General features: G+C 29.0%; 2 protein-coding genes across 2 annotated transcripts; both read right to left on the bottom strand.

Moving 5' to 3' along the window:
* Nucleotides 1-569: 569 nt before the first annotated feature.
* On the bottom strand, nucleotides 570-15,073 carry LOC125064342 (endocuticle structural glycoprotein SgAbd-5-like). Its single transcript, XM_047671331.1, has 4 exons — nucleotides 15,069-15,073; nucleotides 2,251-2,288; nucleotides 1,651-1,769; nucleotides 570-762 (listed from the first exon to the last, which is right to left on the bottom strand). Exons 2-4 carry the CDS (start codon nucleotides 2,260-2,262, stop codon nucleotides 570-572), a joined length of 324 nt encoding a protein of 107 aa, XP_047527287.1. The 5' UTR covers nucleotides 2,263-2,288; nucleotides 15,069-15,073.
* Nucleotides 3,626-11,918, bottom strand: LOC125064247 (larval cuticle protein 65Ab1-like). Its single transcript, XM_047671197.1, is given in 5 exon segments — nucleotides 3,626-3,942; nucleotides 10,867-10,988; nucleotides 11,389-11,396; nucleotides 11,591-11,647; nucleotides 11,650-11,918. Coding segments are annotated over 5 exon segments (444 nt in total). The 5' UTR covers nucleotides 11,723-11,918; the 3' UTR covers nucleotides 3,626-3,758.
* Nucleotides 15,074-15,886: the final 813 nt, after the last annotated feature.

The following is a 15,886-nucleotide window of genomic DNA, read 5'->3' on the forward strand; positions in this document are numbered from 1 at the left end:
ATGACATTTTATACTGGTTTATAGGCTTTTGTTCGTGGCCACGCTAATATTAATATTCATGTATTTAAATAAGAAAATAAACATATATTTATATATGTATGTTTTAGAATAGAGTATAATAATAAATAATAATATTATGACTAATTATTTTGAAACATACATTACGAAAAAATAAGTTATTGATTTTTTTTTTCTAGATTGTCGTAAAAGTAGCTTCTTTCCTTCTTATCTTTTCGCGTTGAATTTTCATTTATTTTAATAATATTTAAGTTCAATTTTGTTAAAGATACACGTTTAAATATTTTTTTTGTTGAAGACGTGTTAAGCTTTTATTTTAACAACTTTCTTTACAGCCCCTTAATATATTTATGACAATATAATTTCAATGATAACCGAGATCTTTCTAAAAGATCTCCAGACAGAAAACTCAGAATAAGTATTATCAGCGCAATCAATTGCTTATACGCTACTTTATTTATTAAATAGGGTTGTAGCTTTTAGGTTAACACCGTGTGTAACTACTCTCGAAGATCATTTAAGTAAAAAACTATAAATACTATATAATATATTTATTGATCGCTTGAGGAACCGATACGAATTTGTGGCTTAAAGCCCTTATCATCAGCTGTGTAGGAGACGATATATTGTTGCCCATCGGGAGCTAAATACGAGTACGAGCCTTTCACTCCGATGCCCTGGTGATCTCCCACAGTGATTAGCTCAGCTTCCTCCTTACGTGACACGCCGTCACTCGTCTGAAACCTGAACAAAGATTACGTAACATCAATTTTAATATTAACAATGAAGTTATCTAAGACTATTTTTGCGTAAGTTATTTATAAACGAGCAAATTGTATGATTATATATAATATATGTGACGAAATATTTGAGAGTCGTGATGGCACAGTGCTTAGATTAAATTGAAGTTTGTGGGCTTAAAACCACTGAGTTTTCATGGATGGATCAGTTGATGCCGTAGTACATAGGATACTTACAGTTTATTAGTTTATACTTTTAAATATAGAAATACCATATAATTTTAATAATTTAAAAATAAAATAAAACGTTACTATCTTTTTATTGTTATTTCAAATTATGTTTCTAAATATTGTAGCGTAATGTTTAGCATTATATTCAAATATAATCGATATTGATGTTTGCTTAAAAAAAAGCAGCATTATAAGGCGAGTTATTTCTTTATTTATTGTTTCGTTATTTATGTCCTCATATTTAAGTTTAAATTGTTTAAATTATTTAAACAAACCACTTAAATTGAATTATTATAAAATATGTATAAGTGACTAATCCAGGTTAGTACATATAAGTTTATTTACGCGTTCTGCTAATATATAGTTGGAAAACTAATCTATACTTATATTATAAATGTGAAAGTAACGCTGTCTGTCTGTGTGTCTGTCACTCTTTCACTTCCAAACCAATGAACCGAATTTGATGAAATAAGGGTACGAAGCAAACTTGAACTCCAAGGAATTACATAGCCTACTTTTTTACCTAACATATGACCACAAACCTCTAAAAGGCGAACGAAGCCGCGGGCGACAACTAGTAATTATAAACTAGGAATAAGGCATAATGTTAAGTATCCAAATACAGTAATATAATATACATATATATAATAGTAGTACTTACTCAAAGTCATAGCCATTTTGTCTAACGATTGTCTTTTCGGTGATTATATGAGCTGGGGGAGGTGAACTGGCTTCTTGAGCTGCCAACATTGCTATAGCTGACGCTAGAATAAAGAGTCTCTGAAAATATAAAACTCATTATATATTTTTCAAATATATAAAGTCCGGTGATTACCGATCCCAGGCATGAACTTGACAAAGATGCCACTTTCTGCAGAATTTGTAATATTGGGAAAACAAATATATTGTTTTTTTATATATATGTATGTCTTAACTACTTCTCGAATTATTTAAAAAATATTTAGCTAAATTACAAATATGCTTTTAACACCATTCGACGTATAAGAGTTTAATAATTTACAGCAGTCCCAAATAAATAGGTCGATAAGATGATTTTTAACATCTACAACATCCATCTACCGTTTATTGGATGCTAGCGACTTTATAATAAGCCTTTGTTGCCCTCTTAAATTATTCTCCGGGGAAATATTGGATCAAAATGGACTTCAGTTTGACCCAATCTCCCGGAGATGTTTTATACCCGTAAACCGGGTTCAATTTAAGTCATGTTTACATATTATGGAACATAAAATAAACTTACCAAAGCGATCATCTTGGGTGGAGATTGTTGGGAAGATACTACGTAAATGATATTGATCGTCAAAAAAATTGTTCTTAAATACAGACTTTGTTTGCTGAAGTTACAGCAAGCGACCGAATATATATATTGGAAGTTAAATTAGTAGACGAGGTGATAACATGGAAATGATGAAATATGACGTCTGACGTCAATTAGGTACTACATTGGCTGAGTCGAACACAAGGACTCTTGCAAAATTTCAGTTTTTATTGAAATTAAATCATTTCAATGGCAAAAACGAAGAAAAATATGTTCTTATTATTTGTTAACTTACATTCATATATTTTACCCAAATACTATAATAATACAATTTATCCTGTCAATAATACAAAACTTACCCATATGTAGAATGTCTTAATATGTGTTCATTTATATGTGCACACCTATATACTTATAACACTTATATACCAATAATATACTTAAAAAAAACTCGTCAGTATTTCACTTGTAGGTTGGAAGATGGATCTTGGTAGAAGATCCCATTTTCTAATTTTCGCTTGACTTATTAATTGGTAAATTATATTTAAATAAATTACTCTTATAATTATATAATTTTGCCTATTAACAAAAAGGGAGACCCTTCTGTTATTATTTATTGAAATTAAGAACAAGAAAACTAGTGCCAGCTTGATCTAGAAAATGGGATATTCTACCAAGATCCATCTTCCGCTCATATTATAAAAACACCATCAACAAGACATATTATTATGTACAATAATTATACGATTAAAAATACGTGGAGTTAGTTTTAGTTGATTGGTCATATATACATACATTACTCGATGCATGGACTTATAATTCTATAAACAGACTTGACATCGACATCCACTATCAAAGTCTCTTTAGCTTTAAGAAATCATTATTATACGCTGTAAGTGAATCATTGTTTTTGTTGTACCTTTATTTTTGTTTTTGGAGGTTTACAATTGTTATGTTTGTGTTAAGCCTTAAGTCGTATCTTTATCTAAGTTGTGCTAGTTTAAGTTTAAGTTTTATTGTTAATTTAAGAGTGTATTACTTTTTGTAAATACAGGTATATCACACTGCAGCGGTCCGTGTACTTTTGATTGCATTATTTTTGTGAATATGCCGATGGTGTTTCAAATAAATAAATAATATATATATAGTGTACATAATAATAATAACATTTATATTTATGTCATTTATGAAAAATAGTAACTAATAAAAGTTTCTTTAAATCACTTTTTCGGTAAAATTGATATTTCGAATTGGTAACTTTAAATTGAATCTTGTAAAGGCCGTCTCGAAAAAATTCAATTGATTGAGTGATTGACGTAGATATGTTGTTATTATAACTAATTTACAATATAAATGATCAGTATTAAATATAAATAAGGATGTTAAAACACGTCAACAACTTAATAATTTAGTTTAATAAATAAATAAAAGACAACCAAATAAATTATGATATCATATCCAGTCTCGTTCAGGTTCGTTTTTTCGTTAATCTATGATATTTTCTTTATGATAGTTCTATACCCTCTTCTTCCGGCTTTGTACGTCATTTCGTATTGATTTCCTTTTTCATCGAACCAACGGACAGCGCCTAACACGTCCAGAGCGGGGGCGCCCATTCCTGTATCTATCATGTTTCCTTCCTCTGTCCTAGAAGAGCCATCGCTGGTGTTATAGCTGAAATACATCAAATTAATAAATATATTTTAATTAGAAATTTAATATAGTTACGCAACAAAGTTATAAAAATAAAATACATAAATGTATGGATAGGTAGTCATTTAAACCATCAAACTTTTATAGTAGGTAGTTACAGAAGGGATGATAGGTTTTCTAAAACTTTGGTGAAAAAATTAAGCAAAGTAGTCTTCCATAGCAAGAAAATTAATTTTATGTTAATAAAAGTTTATGTTTGTTAATTTGACCTACTTTTAAGGTGACGTCACCTTATAAGTAGATTTTTTTTTAAATTAGAGTACAATGATTCAAAAAAATTCCAGGAATAATATATTCATTTGGAATTTGTATGCTATGAACGCATCATAAATTGTCAAACTAGGCACGAAAGTTTAATTATTCATGTCCTTACGCAATGTGAGTAGAGATATAACAATATCCTTGGGTTATTCCAATACAATTTCATCGAAATATTTTTTTAAAACTAAACGAGAAATTTTGTGAAATTCAAAGGCCTTATCAAAGTTAATTCCAATTAAATGGTGATTAATATTTTGACGCTATTATTCTAGAAATAAGATACGGGGTTCTTTCATCATTTGTAGTTATCTTTTTTATATATATATATTTGTTATCAACAAAAATACATAGAAGCATAAAAATATTTAATTAAATATTATGAAAATATATACAATTATTTTTAAGAATTACGTAAGAGGATTTTCCCATACAGATATATATGTACAAAAGATTTATTTACTACATGTATATTGCACTATTAAAACCGTCATTAAAATCACGATTATTAAAATGTGTGAAGCTATTATTATTTTATTATTTCTATAGTTATATAATGTTAAGATTGTAATATTAATACGTGATGTTCTTGAAGTAATATTTTATATCATCATTATTAATTGTATAGTTGAAAAATGTTAACACATTTGTGATCCTGCAGAACCTTTTGTGTGTATATCTCGAATTGATACATAATAAAATCATTTCACTTTGATCATCATCTTATATATTAATAGCGTAAGCCGATTTAAGAAAACCTCTCATAGGTTTCGAAATTCCTAAAAAGTCTTTTGAATAAACTGCGATGTTTCGCAATAATACTTGCATAGTTTTGTATCGGTTTGAAGTGAGAGTGAGCTAGTATAACTACATGCACAAGGGAAATATTAGTACCTAAAGACGAGCCATGTAAGGAATGCTTAGTAAAAATATTTCTTACATCGCCAATTTCAATGGGTGGTGCTGAATATTTACTATCAGTTTCTTGTTTTCCAACATCAAATTAACTATTTTTGTGGGTGCACTTAAGCAAGCAAAATAATATATATTCTACATAACTTTAAACTATATAATTTTACATAAATATTAAGAAATATTCCTTATGCAATAAAAAGTTCATTACGCTCGCGTTCCATACTTAATTCAAAACATATTCCCATACTATCATTTTTTTCTAGTCAACATCTTAGGTCCAGTTTGAAAGCTGGTACAATAAAAAAACTGGTTTTGTTCAAAACATTTCCTTTTAATTACCAAAAAGGAAACAATTTATTAATATTTTATTAATTGCTGGCGTTGAATTAAGATACATCTAGTTGTAGTGTTAGGTCGTAGAACTTAAATTTATTTTTACTAACGATTATCCCATACGATATTGGCACACCAACTATTATATATTATTATATAATAGTTGGTGTGCCAATATAACGACTGTATTAACGATAATTATAAAAAGTTTTTAATAATTCGGATGTATAGTATAGTAATACGAGACGATAAAAAAACTTACATTTAATAATAACTAGGGACGAATCTCTCTATAAATTTATTTGTTATCTTTTTATTTATACTTTTTTTAAACATTCTCATTGGGATGTCTAGGCAAGTCCGTGATCAGTCTGCAAGTGATTTTAATTACAAAAAAAAGAAAATTATAAAGTAATATAAGACTGTGCATAAATATATAATGTATTGATTCAGACCTACAACTGACATCATAATGTTTTAGCATCTTATGTTGATTATTTTTAAACAAAGATGAGTCATAGTATCCTTCATTTTAGTTGGTATTTGTTTAATTTGCTGCACGAATTATTTTTCGTAATATTTATTAATCACTCGACAACATATACATATAACTAAATATATTAATTTAATTTGGGAAGTATAAAAAATTGCAATACAGCAAGATAACAGTAAATTTTACAGTAAGCTTAACAGTAAAAAAGTGTTAAACTAAACTTAAATCACTACTAGTACAATAAGTTCTACAATAGTTTTGATGTGACAAGGCAAGGTGGGATGCGCCTAGGGCTAACTTCTGAACATTACCACAACGAATTGGAATTAATTTAAATATAAAACATAAAACAATCTCCTTACTTATTACTTTAGAAATAATAGTCGGTAGATAAGAATTTCGAACAAAATTTGTTTTTTTTTGTACATTTTCATTTGTTTTTTTCTCATTCTACGATTTTTCCATAGTCGGTTTTTAGTTTTAAAACTAAATTTTCTTTCTTTATAATAATGATTATGACTTTTAAATGAAATCATAAGCTTGTTTAAAACGAATATGGTAAGGTGACGTTGGTTTGTAAACTGTCATATATACCATCGATGAGGGCGAAGCAGACTAAGATTCTATAAAAGGATATTCGAAATCCAAACGGCCATTTAACTTAAATGTGTTATACTTGTTTCAAGCAAGAAACCTGAAGTTAGGTTATTGTTTTAGATCTTACATAAAAGTATAGTTAAATAACAGCCTGAAAATAACCCACTACTATACTAACTAACTACTCCTTTTGGGGAGAATAGTTGAAGCTTGTATTATTTAGTCCTTACCCAGGCTTTAACCCGCGACTTTCAGTTAATTTTTACGCCTTCAAACCGCTGGACCACCTAGGAATGTAAACGTATAATACAATTTTTTTAACACGACTTTTTCGTACAAGTTTTGATGTGATTTATTCGCAATGTGCATATTTTATATCCATTAAAATAGCGAGTATTAGGTTTGGAAAGTGTCATATATATCATGATTGGGGGCGAAACAGATAAAGGTTCTATAAAAGGATATTCGAAACCCAAACGGGCATTCAACTTAAATGCGTAACACATAATTCAAGTTCCAAGTTTTTCTGGTGACGTGACGGCTTCGTTCTACTTTTTATAACGCCATTGTCGCTTGCAGGTTCATTAAGCCTTTTAAGGTTCGTAACATTTAAAAGTTTGACATGACGAGAAAAAGAAGCCTGTGGTGTAAGTAGCTGACTAATTTGTCCACTGTTTTATCTTCGATTGTATTCATATTAACCGTTGTGTCTGAAAAAACCTTTCAATGCAATTAACGAGGTTGTAATATTCATAATTATTTCTACACCTTAAAGATATATTTTATGGTGTTTCTCAACAGTCGATTTATTTAATATACGATATAGTTGTTTTTTTTTTTAATTTTATTTATATTTTACAAAATACTTTACAGGGTTTCTATATTATTTTTATAATCTTCAAAAAATAGTAGAACTCTATTATTATATATTTATTTGTTGAATAAAATGTTTCGGCTTCTATACAACAAATCGTAAGTATTGTTAAATTTTAGGCTTATCTGTTTATTAATAATTCCACATATAATAAAAATATTATTATTGTAAGAGATATAGTAGTTAGTAGTAGTTTTCCATCACCGCCGAGCAAGAGACGAATATTTAATTTAAATTAGAAATAATTATGAAAATGATGGGTCTGAACCTGCAATATTTGCTTAAAATTTTCGTGATCACGGAGCCTATTCGGCTCTGAGCCAAGTACAGTATATATGTGCATACATTACACATACTTGTTTAGTATTAGCTTTCGCTTATAGGTACTTATATTATTAGCGTGTCACGTATCCGGATAATAAGGCTATTACCAATTGTTCACATAAGTGCGATGTTGTAGAGAATAGATGTATATTTACATAATCATGACATGCCGTCAGGTTTGTATCGTAAAAATTACACATAGGCCGAAATCAGTCGTGCTATAACTGAATAAAAGTATAATGAGCTTTCTTTTTAGGAACTATTATATATATTTTTTTTAATCTGAAGTAAATTAATTTAACCTATAACATAAGGTTACTCTATTTTAGGAAGGTGCACAGGCAAGTGTCTTCCTTATTCATACCAGGGAATAAAGAACAAGCTTGCTTATTAGCCTTCCTGGGACCCCCGTGAATTCGAAAAAATAAGACTTCTTCTAGTCTATTATACCTCTATATTCCTAATAAGCTACTTCAATATAATTTATTTTATTACTATTTGTTTATTACGAGTTGTTTATTCAGTAACAAGTGTGATAGATAACAAACAGATAGACAGAGTTATCTTCGCATTAAAATATTAGTATATAATAGATTCATAGGACATTAAAACGTATTTTTGCTTGACCACTTTTGCTTAATTATGTTATATTTTTTACTCTATATGATTCGAAGGTGTCTCACCGCTTAGTTCTGTGTAATCTTTAAATCTAACATCTTCGCATAAGATTTGTAATTTGATTATGAAAATTAATGAAATACCTCGCGCATACCGCAAACATATCATTGTTTTATAAATTTAATTGGATATCTTTGTTAGAATTGTAATTAGAAAAAAAAAACACGGAATGTGTATATTCCGAGGTCAAGGAACGTAAGATATATTTGGAGACGGATATACGCTTTAAATGTGTTGCGTGCATTATAAAAATGAATACACACATAAGAGTAACAGGAACGTAGGAGGACAGGTTGGTGTCCAGTAATCACGATAACGTACATACATTAGATACATCCAATTAAACCAATTAACTTAAACGTTATCAATGATTTTTGAACGTTAAATACTTGAATATCCCGAAATTTTAATTAACGGTAGAACTGGATAGTCTGAGAGAGCAAATTATAAGAAAAAAAAAACATCTGCGTTTCGGTAAATCAATTAACAGATGATTGAGATGTTAAATTTAAACGATACGGCTTATTTCGTGGCTTTCTCTTGAGTTGATATCAAATATTAATTTTTACCTTTTAGGAAATATAAAGTATTTATATGATACAGTGTATATTTATACTTTCTTATTATACAGCTATAATTATTGCTATATAATTGAGAAACATATATATTTCTCATAATTGATAAATATGACTACTTTTTTTTCAATTCTCATAAAATTCTATGATATAATTTGCACGCGTACTTACTATTACTATTACTTATGTGTGACAATTATTGTACGCATTATTAAAGCTTAGGTGTAGTTGAAACAAATTATAGCTGCTAAAATAAACTTGATATAATATGATTGGAAATTACTGTTAAACGTATGCGAGATGTGAGATTTATTTTTGGAAAAAATCTTGTAATCGATACTCGTTCAGACATAACTGTTATTAAATATCTTTCAATCAGTCGTAATCATTCAAACTATTAGTAGAACGAAAAATAATAAATTTCAATTATTGCTAGATTTAAGATCAGCATAAATATTTATAATATCAAACAAATCTTATAAAAAATCTGATTCTATATTATTGTTTTGCTGAATAAATAAATGAAATATTTGTACAATATTTATCTTATTTAGATCGATAAATACATAGCTGGAAAAGCCATGACATCTTGATTGATTGTTAGTAGCATTGTCTCTTTGAAATTATTTGGCATGTAATTAGTTTAAGGAGGGAAATGTCTTCAATCACCACAAGAAACAATTAGACAACAACTGTTAGTGTCATTTATGAGTCACTTTTAAAGTGCTAATTTTACATTAATGGGTTCATTGAAAACCAATGGTTCAATTTTGATTCTAAGTACTGATGCAATTTTCTATTGTGGCCAGGTTTATTGAATATGATATTAGTACGAAGGTCGCATATGGGTAAAATAATTTTAAATGTATTTAAAGCGAATTCAGTCGTATTTCAAAACATGCAATTCAAACAAATACTCATATTTATATATAACGGTAATCATCTTATTTGTAATTTATATACACGAGGTCGAAGGTTTCTGATTAATTTGTTAACACGAGTTTTTAAATTTTTTACATTATGTTTTATTCACATTTCTTAATGACAGTTTTTATCTACTAGATCAGATACACATTAATCACTACAAATGACGTTTTTTGTCAGCGCGTCCCTATAAGGTTCTAGCAACACATATTTTGTTGTGAGTATCCGTGTCTTCGTTCACAATACTTTAGACTTAGACGGTTTTTGACACCCCTAGGCACCTTTGACTTTCCTTTTAACAGGAATTGTATTTATTTGTCTGCTATGTACAGTAATATTGTGCTTATAACGTATGATAAATAATTATAAAGTAGCACACTGTCAAAAACTGTCTTTTTTGTTTATAAAATGATAATTTATACGTTTAATAAAAAAATCTGTTCTGTGTATTATTACTTTTATCCCCAAATGGGTTCGTAGTGATCGTAAGTGGTCACCACCGTCCATAGATATTGCCGGTATAAGAATTATTTCTTATATCAGCAACCTTGAGAGCTAAGAGGACTCGTCTAACCAAAACACAACAAAACTAAGTTTTGCCAATTGGCGGTACAATATCTGATGAGTATTACCTACCCAGGCGGGCTTGTACAAAACCCGACTACCAAGTAAATTTAATCATTTAATTTGTACAAAACTATGCTTGTTTAATCTTAATATATTTCTAACATACTCTCGATTTAAATTATGATACAAATAATTTGTTTGTTATAAATATATATAATTATGAACATCGTAAAATAAAAATAAGAATTAATGCTTAGAAATTTGGATCGAATGTAATTTCTTTAATAGAATTTATTTTAACATTTAATTTGTCTAATATTTTTTAGAAAATAAATATAAGTACTCACTGGAAATTATAAGAATTTGGCATATTTCCTGTATCCATTTCATAGCTTAATACTTGAGGTCTGGATTGGTTTTCGACGACTGGACTAGCAACTGATATACCCACCGCAAATAACACCACAACCTGAAAAACACATTATGTATCATTTGTACATTTTGTAAATATCGGCTTAACGTACAATGTTTTTACTAGATAGTGAACTAAACCATCGTGCAAGTCATTTCTATTTGATACTTGAATAACAATTTATTTGAAGGTGTGGATATCATGACGACATTATTATTTTGGTGGAAACCAGTTAGTAAGCATAGAAATATAATAAAGAATTCGACTGTAACGTCTTAGTAGAATCGTTGTATAATTGAATTATTTTTAACTTTTACAATAATAATTGTTACATACGTGAAAATAGTTTCAGTAAAAAAAAAAAACTCGTTTTTTAATAGTCTATTATAGTAAGTTGGAGTTATTAACAATAAAACGAATGCATTAATTATAGGTGATTAAACATTGGGCATTTGACAAGAAATACTTTTGCGACATGCATTTGAAAACATAGCGCAATCAGCTGGAAGGTCGTTGGATCTAAAGTTCAAAACACTGATGTCGAATCATTACGTACAATTGCAATTTGTATATTCATCACGTGACTTGACAGATTTCGCAACCATAGTAATAAACTTAAATAACTATTTATAAACAACTCAATAATTACCAGAATTAACAGCATCTTGAAATGTCCGGTGAGAGATGTTGCAGGTGATTTCCTGGACAGGCTATAGTCCGAATGTGCCAACGGTTTCGTAAGATCTCCTTTTATATAAAGAGTCCCCGATGTGCGCGTTGGCTGGCCGCATACAGAACGTGTGGCGAGCTCGGCTTGCACTGAAACTGAGCCAATTCTAGCTGACCATTAACTTAAGGTTGACACACGAATAGGCAGAGGATTAGCCGGCGGGTTACGTCACACCTCAAAGCAATGTATTTTGTACCAAATGAACAGATTTAATAAGAACCAATTGAAGATAAAGTTTTAAAGTAAATATTTTCTTAAAATGCAAGGAAACGTGTTTTTAAGCGAACTGCTTTTGCGCAATGACGCCTATTTTATAGAATATCTCTTTAAATCCGGTAGTTTATATGTTTTCTTTTATCTTGTAACAATATATTTGACTTTAATATTATATGTACGACTGTACGTAACAAATAATTACTAAAGGCGTTACTCACGATTTTCGTTCGCTTATGTATTTATGATTAAGGAACGTATTCCTGTGTTTATATCGTGTGTCTTTAACAAAAATTTAATTAATTATTAAATATACGTTAATTAAAAGGTAACACTTTCATAAATGCCAACGAATTCAATGCACTTGTGAAAAATTATTTAATTAATAAAACTTTAGGTAACTAACTTTTATTTAACAGTTACTAAAATGGATATTAGGTTGCCTGTATTTTAAAATGTCATTTTAATATTAATGATTTTTGATAAAATACAGTTAGAGAAATTAGTGGATTTTATCATGGATATGTCTATATTTATGCATTAGTACGTGTTTGTTTACGTATGATTAATGTTATACACAGCGAAAAATATACAAAGAATGAATGGCTAGAATTTTCTATTTCATTCAATATGAAGGACATACAGATAGTTTCTTATTTAACGATGTCTCCGTGATATGAATTAAAAAGGGCAACAGTACTTTCACGGAATGTCATAATGTTTAATAGTCCACATACTTTTCAAAACAAATGTGGGTAAGTGGACGACGTAGCTCGTATGAGTCAGATACAAAGCGAACACGTTTTGACAATACACAGTAACCCAGCTTCGAAGCGGATCAAGAAATTATATTTTAGACACTACAGGTTATAAGTACACCTGATATGGCCCAGTGGTTAGAACGCGTGATCTTAACCGAAGATTACGGATTCAAACTCGGGTAAGTACTACCAAACTTTTGTCCTTAATTTGTGTGCAATTCATCTCGTACTTTATGGTGAAATATGCTTGTGTTAGATGAAAATCTACCACATGTATCTTACCAATGCTCACTGAAGCACGTTGCAGATTTAAATCTACTTTTCTAAAAAGAGAATAGGCTTAAGCCCAGCCTTTGGAAATTTATATGCTGTTACTCTACAGGTATCATAGAACTAATACAAATATATTTTAGATTGTTTTTATTGCTATAAACGAGAGTGGAAATGTGTAGTGCGGTAAGCTAAAAACCTTTAAGAAGTCTTTGCGCAGGAGTAGAACATTTACTGAGAAATTTTTAATGTTGCATTTTGACTAATTTCATAAATTGTGACATTAGCAAACGTGTCATAGTACCGATTATGTTGAGTTCTGCAATATAAACATACCCTCATACTATCAGATTTTTGCCGATAATTTAAGAAATAATACAATTTTGATTATTTTATATTAAAAGATTATTATAAATGGCAAAGTATCTCCAAAGATGTTGATGTTGAGATGTTGTACCAAAACATTTACAAAACAACATATTTTATTAGATGGTGATTAATCAAACAGCTTCCACAATATAGGACAACGAAGTTCACAAATTCGTACAAAATTGACAATAAATGTAAATTTTATGTAAATATTTTACTTTCCAATATAATGGAATATATTGGAAAGTATTCAATCGGCTAAATATATGTACCTCCTGTATCTCACAAAATTATAAATGAGAAAGTTTTTATATTTGGGTGTGTGAATCGTGGTTATAATAGCTTTAGTCTTTGGGTTCCATAGTGGTAGCACATGATCCCATTAGACAATCGCTACTATTATGGAATTTTCACTCGTAATTTAATTTAGTCTACGACAACTACTTATAAAGTTCTACGATGATATTTTATAAAAATCAAATAATTGGTTTCATACTAAAAGTTGCATATTTATCCTGAAAGATTAAAATATTTTGTAAAGCAATTGTTTATTAAAATTTGGTTAAAATTACAATATTTTTTTTATTTATAACCAGTGCTTTTAAACTTGAAAGCACTTAATATTGAAATTGTCAATATATGCTCCATAAAGAGCATTAAGGGTAAGGCGCACTGCTAAATCACTCCGCTTCTTTTTCTAATCTGTGGTTACTCTTCTTTTATCGGACCGTTATTCAACGATAAAAGAATGTAATTAATAAAGCAGTGCATTAGACGTGAGCACGTAACTGCTGAATCTTTTTTCTTGGTTAGCCACATACAACTTTTTACTGAATAATATATGTGCGCGAATTAAATCTGTACCGCAACGATTCTATATAATTATGATACCACATTGGTTTTCCGTACGAATTTTATATCGCGAGGACTTGTATATTCATATGATTATTAAATGTAAAAATAAATTGACACAGTTTCTTTCTTTCTTTTCTTTTGCAGTGAGGGCAAGCTCTTAAAGTTTGACATATTCTATATAACTAAAGCAATCCTTTATTTTTATAGAATTATTCGCAGTAGTAATTAAGTAGAAATATTTATGTCAATATAAATTGATGTCAATATAGATTATACGTGACAAAAATGTTATTCGCCTTGGGTTACAAGTGTAGTAATTTAATTTATTATTTATTCAATTTAAGGCAACAGTTCGCCGACATTCAAAACGATTGTTTATTTGTTTTAGTACTGTGGTTGGGATAGGTTATAGTTGTTCATTTTTAATATAAAATTATATTTGTGCTATATTCAGTCTTGTAGGTTACGCAAGCCTCTGGTCCTTATGAAGAAACGAAAGTTAAAATTTTCAACTGATTTTTTTTATTAATAATTAAATCTTAATTTTGTAAGACAATAAAAAATTGACTTTAAAATTAGTCTTGTTTATTCGAAGTCCATACATTTTATATAAACAAGTAGCACAATAAAATCAGTATCAAGCAAAATTATAAACAAATACTTACATTTCACCAAACGCTATAAGTTATTTTTTATGAGATTATTAAAATATCCTGTATCATTTATAAAACTACCGATCGGAACTGCAAAGTGCTTGCGACATTTACCATTCACAGGTAATAAGAAAATAAATATGATACTTGTGCTTATAAGAATCAATACGGCGTGACAAATAAATTAAATTGAATATCTCAATTCCTTTTTAAATTTATTAACATAAAATTGGCAATTTTGCCTTTTTCATAAGATATATATATATGTACGCTTAGACTCCGTGACTCGGAAAGCACGCAAAGCTGTCGGTCGTACACGTAAATTCTTTCCGATGTGTCAGATTTGCCGTCCCATCGGATTATGAGAGTAAGGCTATAGAGATTGAACGTCCTGTATTCGCTCACACACTCGTGTATACATTTATACACTCTAATATGCTCCGCACAGTTGGCTTGAGTGTCGTGAGGATGGTCGCTCGAGCAAATATCGGACAGGAAGAAATCAGTCTATAAAAAACTAAAATATTATTTTATAATATTTCAGGAGTAATAAATTATTATTTTTTTATTTTAAGAAAAATTAAGATACAAACAAGCTAAATTCCTAACAATATTCAACTTACAATTATTATTTATATTTATGAAGCTGCGTGAATATTTGACAAAAATAAAACTTTTAATAAGGAATTTGAAGTCATTATAATGTTTTACCACGGGTAATGTACCAAGCGTTATCACGCGAAAAAATCGAAAACTTTCAAAGTATAATATGTTGTTGACGATGGCACGAAATAAGGTTGTATCCTGAGCGCTTTTATGCAACTGCAAACATTCAGGTAGAAGGTTCCGTAAAAACAGTTGAATATTTTAATTTATTGTGGTAATTAGTAAAATGACAATTATGATATTTTTCCTATTATTTTGGTGTTAATTTTTGTGTATGAATTATATACATTTCAATCAAACAATAAATTTTGATATTTAAATATTTTCATGAATATGTGATATTTAGGAATTTATAAAAAGTATCATAACGATTTTAATTACTATAAATTATTATCCACTCTATTTAGGTTCAATTGAATTAACTTTGACGCTACTGTA

Source organism: Vanessa atalanta, chromosome 5 (genome assembly GCF_905147765.1).
Source record: "Vanessa atalanta chromosome 5, ilVanAtal1.2, whole genome shotgun sequence".
Lineage (NCBI taxonomy): Eukaryota > Metazoa > Arthropoda > Insecta > Lepidoptera > Nymphalidae > Vanessa > Vanessa atalanta.